The 8,818-nt window shown below is 50.7% G+C and overlaps 1 protein-coding gene across 1 annotated transcript; it reads left to right on the top strand.

Moving 5' to 3' along the window:
- Positions 1-3,106: 3,106 nt before the first annotated feature.
- Positions 3,107-3,471, top strand: TNP1 (transition protein 1). Its single transcript, XM_026490287.1, has 2 exons — positions 3,107-3,245; positions 3,443-3,471. Exons 1-2 carry the CDS (start codon positions 3,107-3,109, stop codon positions 3,469-3,471), a joined length of 168 nt encoding a protein of 55 aa, XP_026346072.1.
- The last annotated feature ends 5,347 nt before the right edge of the window (positions 3,472-8,818 follow it).

Genomic DNA, 8,818 nt, shown 5'->3' with positions numbered 1-8,818 from the left:
AAGAAGAGGAAAGAAAAAGAGCAGAATTAGAGGTAAGAAGACAGTCAGCAGACTGGATTCACAAACAGTTCTCCAAAAAATCTTGGTTCCGGGTCCACTAAAGGTCAGGAGTGAACTCATTGTGCTCTATCTAAATTGCCCTTGGCTCAAGCAACACTGGGGCAGAAATGGAAAGAGAAACAGAGACGGGCAGCTGTGCCCAATGCTCAGCCCCGCTCTGTCCTCACTCCGGGAAGCCTGAGCCAGAAGCCAACCCAAACACCCACAACCCCAGCCCCGACTGGCCTGAGAGTGCCTCCCCCCACACTGGGCCCTCTGCTGCTGGAGTTTCTCAGCATGGGTGTCTGAAACCAAACTCCTTAATCCTAGGCGAAAGGGGACTCTTCTTTGTTTGTTCATCAGTTCTCAAGTCTGGCTGCCTTATTCCCTGTGACCTCAGCTTCCCCTGGGCAGAGTGGGTCTTTGGGGATGGGACGGACTCAGGGCAGGGGGGAGAGAAATACGATCCAGTCTCCAAGACCATCCAGAAAATGTCTTTCCAACTAAAGCGGCCAGTTCTTCTGCAAATGCTTAAGTCAGCAGGCTTAGGAGCAACGGGGCCTATGATGGAGACAACGTCATTTTGACCTTTCCCTGTCTAGAAATGCTGCTACATGGTATCCAGAGTCATTCTGTGTCTTACTGTCTGTCCTCATAATACCCAAAGAGTGAGAATGAACGAATGTTTATTGACCACCTACCGTGGACTATGTCAGTACCCACGGAAAATGCAGTAGAAATAAAAAACAACCCCTAACTACAAGGTGCTTACTGCAAAAGTCAGACAATGTCAGAGATCACCTAACCCAAGCAGTGCCTTACAGAATAAAGTAGCTGAAGTCCGGAGAAGTGATAGGGCACAGTCAGGACCAGAACCGAGACACACTGCCTCCTCTTGAGATCAGACTCATGCACACTAACAGCAATGTGGGCATGGAACAGGGTGTCACGCACTTAGGTGTGGTTGACTTTGAGAACATATTAAGGACCATGCGCATTGGACAACTTACAAAGAACAATGAGAATCTGAAAAGTCAAGGAAGCCTTCCCTGGAGAGGTGAGACAAAATGGGGAGGATTTAGATAGTCAGAAAAATCGAAGGACTTTTTATTTATTCAACCCTTCTCGGGCCCTTACTGGGCTTCTGCTCTGTGGCAGGATTGTCCAAGGCCTCCAGAACATAGAGCAAGAAAGACGATTTTTAAACTTCTGCTTCCTCAGAGCTTGTTTGTAGGAGGAGCAAGGCTGGAGTGTGCAGGAAAGTCCCAAGATACAGAAAGGCAAGGCTGCAGCCTGTTTCCTGGAGCTCCTCCATCTTTGAGTGAATCAAAGTCTCCAACAGAACCCGCCTGGAAACAGGATAATGGAAAGTGTCACTTATGATGGCTTTTCAAGGAATCTGGGTTTCAAAACATGACTTGTCCTTTTACCTATAAACATCAGAAATGCCAAGAGTGGAACTTGAACTAATTCTCTTTTCTATTCAACCAACTTTTGCTAAGAACCTGATGCGTGCAAGGTGCTTGGTTCTTGAATGAGGATGATGGCAGAGGAAAGAAAAGGAGGGACAGAAAGAGGAAGTAAGGACCAAGTTCTATTGAAATGTTTTTCAAAGGACTGACTGTAAGGTATGAAGGAGGAAGAAGAAAAGGTTGGCTGTTGAATACGTTGCTGGGGAAGTTGGAGACAGTGGATATCTCCAGCTCACGCTTCTCCTTGGAGCTCCACACCCTTGAACCCAGCAATCATGCAATATCTCTCTTTGGAAATCTCCAAGGCAGCTCAACCCCGAAATGTTTTAAACCAAACTGCATGACGGTCACTGTCCCCATGCCTTGCCTTTATCCCAGGGAGTGGCACCAGCATCCAGATAGCTGTATTACACAGAAAAGCCACACCATCTACACCTTCCTCTGTCACCAAACAAAGCCAGTCCCTCCATCACCAAGTCTGTATCTCCTGTCCACATCTCTACATCCTGATCCACACCCTTTCCGGCCCAGGCCTGAGCCATTATCAAATATTTCTCTCTCCGGAACCACTACTATTGGCACTAGAGTCCCCTCTACTCACTCTACGTCCCCATCAATCCACCTTCCACCCAGCAGCCTCTAATCTTGTCACGTTACCCTCGTAAACATTTTTCCATGGCTTCCCAACACACATGAGCCTAGTCTGGTCTCTAACCTCATCCTGCACCATGTCAAGATGTAATTATCCTGCACCCTTTTGAGAAGTAATGCTTTACTGATTTGTGTAGATTTCTAATGACTTTCTCCCTGATGGGGCTGAAAGCCCCCATGAAAACAGGTCAGGGTCTGGTTTTATCCATAACTATATTTCTAGTACGTAAGTGCGTAGTGTGTACTAGGGGGTCAATAAGTAGCTGATGACTGAATGTTTTAAAATGGGGAAGCCAATGGTTCTCAGCACGGGGTGACTGTACCCCTCCCCCAAGTCAACGTTTGGAAACATGTTTGGTTGTCACAGCTACTGGCATCTAGGGGTAGAGGTCAGGGACGCTGCCAAGCATCCTCCAAAGCACAGAACGGTCCCACGACATTACTCGCCCCATAGGGTCATAGTCAGATGAAAGAGAAGGAATATTTATATTTTGCTCATATTGAATTGGGTTCCCTAGAGTCACAGTCTTACAGAAATACATTTGTGATCTCCCAGCGCTGTAGGAGATTTAAATACACGCGCATGTACCCACGCTCAACAGCCATTCCATTTCCTACAGGCGGGAAGTAACTATTCTACTGGTCTCTCGTACTCCCCAGATGCCTGGCACAGAGCTGAAATTGAATTGCCCAACAACGCCTGTCTGGAAATCCTCATTTAACACAAAAAGGGCCTCATAACTGAGGCTAGGCCTGAGCTGCATTCGAGGGGCCACCTTATTTCTCATATATGACCAAAGTGCAACAAAGGCCTTTGACATCACAGTGGAGCCCCACCCACCTGCTAAGCCACACCCCTTCACAGTCACAATGGCTAAGGCCTTAAATACCCAGACTCCTGGCCTCGGGGCCCTGCAAAGCCCCTCATTTTGGCAGAAATTACAATGTCGACCAGCCGCAAATTAAAGAGCCATGGCATGAGGAGGGGCAAGAACCGAGCTCCTCACAAGGGAGTGAAGAGAGGTGGCAGCAAAAGAAAATACCGGAAGGGCAGCCTGAAGAGTAGGAAACGGGGCGATGATGGTGAGTAGGAACGAGCAAGCGAGTAATCAAACATGGGGACTCACCCCAGGGGCCCTTCCTGTTGGAGTTAGCTTTTCCCGGACCCAGAATCTCAGCCTGAGAATTTCATTTCTAGTTCAATTCCTACTGGGGCAGGAAGAGGGAAATGGGGGTGTTCTAACCAGCGTCCCTGTTGCAAACCTGTCTTTCCCCTACAGCCAATCGCAATTACCGCTCCCACTTGTGACGCCACCCGTGGGCTCCGTCCTGGTGGACTTCATACAGCACCAGGCAGCAATAAGAGGATGACAGCCAGAGAAGAGCCTATCGTGTGGGTAAAATGCCAATCGTGACGAAATGAGGAATGTATATGTTGGCTGTTTCTCCTCAACATCTCAATAAAATTTTGAAAACGGAAAATGTTTCTTGATCTTTTGGCTGGAAAATGGGCTTGGGCAGACTTGGGAAAGAATTGCCAGGTATGAAACCATCCAACATGACCTTGGAAAATATCAAGAGTAATTTGTGCTGGACTCTCTCCCCATGTGCCCTGGCACTGGCTGGACACCATTACCACACTCTGGTCTTGGTCTCTGTGTGCGATCTCCCTCCTCACTGTGGAAAGGGACCAGAGAGAAGAGACCTGGAAGAAATGCAGTCCTCAGTGCCAGTTATGAGCCATAAGATAGAACAAGGGACCCTGAACCATGGACCATGGGCTGAACTAAAGCTAAAAGACGGGTCCCAGGGATGGATACAGATTTCTGATGCTTGTGTATGTGCAGGACTAGGCTGTACGTATGGGGAGACACTCTGGGCAGAGACCTCCATGCCAGCAGGGATATTGCCCGGGCAATCCAGCTGGTGTGAGTCTGATGTCATAAATGAACCTTAGTCAGGTGTGAGCCTTAGTCAGGTGTGTCTGCAATGAGGAATTCCCACACACTGAGTAACCAACCTTGGCTGTAACCCTCACTCCACCTTGTTCATATCTCTGGCCAGGAACCCAACACCTCTTCTCAGCATCCACTCACAAAGGATATTTTGCTTAAGAGTACCTGACGCCTCAGAGGCAGTACCAGGGTGGCCCAGGATGAAATGGAGACTCCTATTTAAACCAAGCTACTCCCTTGGGATCCTGAAGGGAGAGCAACCAGGAAGGGGAAGCAATCAGGAAAGGCTAGAAGAGGGAATGAGAGGAGCATGAGGTTGGACACAAAGTTTCACCCCAACAAACTAATGGTTTTGCCACCTGCTCCCATGTCTGAGGTGGTCAGATGATGGGAAGGGGATAAGCCTGCAAGAAGAGTGCAGGCCATGCACACTGCTCCAGAGCAAAATTTTACCCTTAGGCACACAGGAAATATACAAGTTTAAGGAGTTAGAAGTGTTTGTGTGCCTACCTCCCCTTAAACTTGTCTATTTCCCTCTAGTTTCCACTTTTGTAAAAAATAAAATGTACTCCCCCATCTCCTACAGTTTTACCTCCTCTAATATTCCTTTTGTCTGTTTTTTTTTCCCTAACCTTCTGGGTGTGCACCAAGCCCTGCCACCCCTAATCCGAAATGACTGGCTCTTACATTCTCTTGTGCCCTCTGGGAGTTCCTCTGCCTCCATGTAAAGAAAGCCTGAGAGATCCTTGCAACATGTCAAGCTTTTGCTGCTCTGGATAGAAATAGAATTTATTGGATTCTGAGGACACAGTAAGCTGGAGTTTGGGTACCAGATGTTGAATAGAGACCAATACTTACGAGGAAGGGTAGTGCAGGACTGTGCTCAGAAAGGAGGGGAACAAAGCACCATCCATCAGGGACCCAGGGAGAGTTCTCACGTGGGACCGAAGCCCTTCTTTCCCCACCCGCTCAGACAGACCTTGAAGCTAGTGTCCACTGGGGGCTGTTTGCTGGACACCATGCCCCTGCAGTGCGGGCGGCGCCCACCCGTGATATCCCGCATTCCTCCCCAGCCTCCTTTCCCTGCCTTTTGCCCCTGCTCAGTGCCCAGCTCACAGCCCCGCTAGTCCCTGCTGCCACTGTGAGCCAGAAGCCTTCCGATGCCTCCCCGCACTGCTCACCCCTGTGCACCTGCCCACACTGCTCCACCTCAGATTGCCGGAGAGCAAAGTCAAGAGTCAGGAATCAACGAGAAAAGCAATAATGCTGACAGTGCGAAATAAGCTTGTTATGACCAGGAGGTCGGCCTGTGTCTGCCAGGATCCCACAGGAAAGCAGGCCCTGCAGAGGGCTCGAAGAAGAAGAGTGTTTTCCTGAAGACACTGCTCACAGAGGCAAACCCCTCAAGCCTAGCAATGTTGGCTGTGAAGGAGCAGAACGAAAGAGTGTCACAGGAGCCCCGCGAGAGCCCAAACTGTGTGTCTGGTGAAGGACCGTGGGGAAGCAGATGGACCTCTGGGGAAGTGGTGGGGAAGGCCATGCTACTGCCAGAGTGGGAGCAGAGGGGAAAAAACCCGACATTTCTCTCCCCTGGCCAAACTCAACTGCAAGCCAGCAGGGAAAGAATGCCAGGTGATACAGAACCAAGGGAGGGCCAGCCTTTCAGGGCATCAGGAGTGGTAGCTGACACAACGTTGAGAAAACTTTCTTCTTTAGCACCCCTGCTTGTTTTATTTGTTGTCACAGACCAAAGTCACTGCAGGGAGGCCCCAGACCCAGTTCCTCAGGGCTCCCGAGCCCTGGCTTCAAAAGCCTGTCTGCCCATCATTTGCAAGACAGCGTTCTCCCCAGACAGAACGTTCGAGTACAATGTTGTATTTCAGTCATTCTCTCAGCATCGAAACAATCTGACTAATTGGTGAGCAGCCTCGGGCTGGTCAGGGCAGCCAGACCCTTGCCTGGTGACTTCAGTCAGGCTGTGGAAGCAATGGCAGCTGCCCGGAAAACTCTGTTTTGCTGCAAGAACATTTTCCAGGCCCACATGCTGGAGATTTTCCAGCACCAGTGTTGATTTAGTCCCTGCCCTCCAGGAACATTCATTCTATCTCTCTGTTGACAGCTCCTTGCAAGCTCAGCACCCACCAGGCGGGCCCACTGAGCTTAACCAGCACAGGGGTCTTCTGGCCGCATGACACTCAAAGATCTCGCTCTCTAAATGCTTTTGCTACAACACCCCAACCAAGGGAGACTTTGTTCCTCTCTCCAGTTGTTTCTGGAACTCCATGTCCTGAAGTCATCACTTACTTGGCCTTTGTAGAAAGTCAAAAAATCAAAAAAAAAAAAAAAAAAGTTAAGGATCTTGGCCCTAAGCCCTTCTGGGTCACCTTGACCTTCTTGTGAGTTGAACCTCAGCTCCAGTGGCCTCGGGGTGCAATGGGAGTGGTCCCAGAAGACCCGGGTGTGTGGGTGGACAGAACCCAGAGGAGCCGCGGAGAGAGCGCAGCTGACCCCCACCTCTTGCTCCGGGCCTCGTCAGATGACGCCGGGTGGGACCGGTGCAACTGCGTAGCCGCAGGCAAACAGAAGTTCTGCAGAAACACTCAGGGCTGCCCTTAAGGGGGGAAGGCCCAGAATAGGTGGCTGGGAGGGCACTCTGTGTGCCCCGGCGGGAGTCAGGGCAACTCAGACACAGCCTGGAGCTCGGCTGTCAGGGTCACCCAAAGGTTCTGTCCTTCAAGACCAGAGGAGAGCAGCAGCCTGGCTCTGCAATCCGAGCCCTCGCTCGCCAGGCGCACCCTGGCACAAGAACCCCACGGAGCCGGCTTCACCGCCAACCTCCAGGAGCGCGCGTCTGGGTCACCTCGCCAGGCTGATGAGCGGGCAGGCAGGTTACTTCTCTTCAAGAGAGCCTCTTCTCACTTCTGGACGCCCCCCCCCCCAAGCCACTCTCCCTCTCCAGCCTTTCATCAGTCCAGCCGGGAGAGCTCACCCTCTGCTGAGCTTTGCAGCCAGCCATTCCTGCCATTGAGCTCAGTGTCCCAGGAGTGGGACAGGTGACGATTGTCTCCGTGCAGCGTTACAGCAGGGAAGAGGGTCGGGTGTCCGGATTCCATCAGAGCCAATCCTCCTGCTTTGCGGCCTTGATCGATCTGTTAGTCCAGCTTCAGTCCGAGCCCGGCACACCTCCTCTCCTGCAGCAGGGGCCTTTCATGTCTCGCTCCAGCCCAGCGCTGCCATCACTGTCCCCCAGCCTGACTTGGGCAGGCGGCAGGGGAAGGCAACGCATATGGGCACTGGGTCCACCAGCCGTGGGATCTTTGCTGAACTTTGCAGGCTCCGTTAGCCTCATCTTCCTTATCTATAAAACATCAGTCACAATGTCCACCTCGCAGGGGCTTGTAAGAGTATAAACTGCTATGACTTACGGCCCTGCATAAGTTGGACCGTGCTTTTCAGTATCATTGGGCCTGTTTGCCCCTGACTCAGGACCCCGCTTCCACCTTAGCCTCAGGATGCCCACGAGCTGAGGCTGCACCCTGCACCTGTGGACAGACTTCCTCGGTGGAACCTACTTGCTCTGCAGAGAGCTCCAGACTCCCCTTGGGACCTGGAGCCTCTCAGGCTCGCCTGACCTTTTTGCCTACACCAGGTCCCACAACTCTGGGCCTCGTCAGATGACGCCGGGTGGGACTGGTGCAACTGTTTTGCTCGCCTGTAAAACGTAGGAGTTGAGCACAATCTCGTCTCTCCAACTAGAACTGCAAATTGCAAACTCCAAACAGACTGTAAGCTCCTGGGAGCAAGGGCCAAGCCATCCGTGAGCGAGGGATCACATCAGGACACACAAACAGCCATTGTTTCTTGGGAAACAAATCAATGAATCCACTTCTTAACCTAATATGCTGTGAAAAATAAAATCTGAGCATGGATGTCAGTCAAAAGGACCCAGGATAGATTAATAAACTTGCTGATTAGGATCGTGTTAAGTTTTTCCATTGCAACAGGCAAGTATCTCTGTAATTAATTAGTTATAAAGTCCTCAGGCCTAACACACAGGTGGCTTTTATTGAAAAGACAAAGAGATTGAATTTCACAATTTGCAGGGATCCTTCTCAAAAGTGACTCAAAATGGAAGCTTTCATGAAGAGAGAGCTCCTCACAGGACTAGAGACCAGACCTCGATGTATTGACTTACTGTTTCCTTCAGGAACACGGAAGAACAATATCACACCAGGTATATACAAGGCTTCTGAAACTTCCACAGGCATCGAACAACCTGGAATCAGATAAAATGCAGATTCGGATTCCGTAACTCATTCTGTAGATCAGGTTGGGGTGGGGGGAGGCAGGGCTGAGATTCTGCTTTTCTAAGAAGCTCCAAGATGGTGTGGATGCTTCTGGTCCAGGGACCAGACTGTGAGTAGCGAGGAGACCTGGAACACTCGACCGCGAGCTCCAAGAGTGGGTTCCAGCTCACCTCCAGCCAGACCGGTGTGGCAATCAGGGCCTCTCTCTGGGGCTCTCTCTGAGAGTCCCTTCCAATTCTTAAACCAATACAAAGCCCTAAGATTCTAAAGGATATGATTAAAGAAATGTCACCCAGTGGTGGCCATCTCCCCAACTGCTGCTCTCCTAGGGACAGAAAGTGGCGGCAGCATGGTAGAGTCTGGATAAAGCGTTTTCTCTGCCACCTCTGAGCCG

Source organism: Ursus arctos, unplaced genomic scaffold (assembly GCF_023065955.2).
Source record: "Ursus arctos isolate Adak ecotype North America unplaced genomic scaffold, UrsArc2.0 scaffold_1, whole genome shotgun sequence".
NCBI classification, from domain to species: domain Eukaryota; kingdom Metazoa; phylum Chordata; class Mammalia; order Carnivora; family Ursidae; genus Ursus; species Ursus arctos.
This window is presented reverse-complemented; position numbering and strand designations above follow the sequence as displayed.

What these genes read in the sequence shown, in the direction of transcription:
- TNP1 (XM_026490287.1), top strand. Translation starts at nt 3,107, where the DNA reads ATGTCGACCAGCCGCAAATTAAAGAGCCATGGCATGAGGAGGGGCAAG. An exon ending in TAGGAAACGGGGCGATGATG is followed by an intron (nt 3,246 to 3,442) that starts GTGAGTAGGAAC and finishes TTTCCCCTACAG; the next exon opens with CCAATCGCAATTACCGCTCC.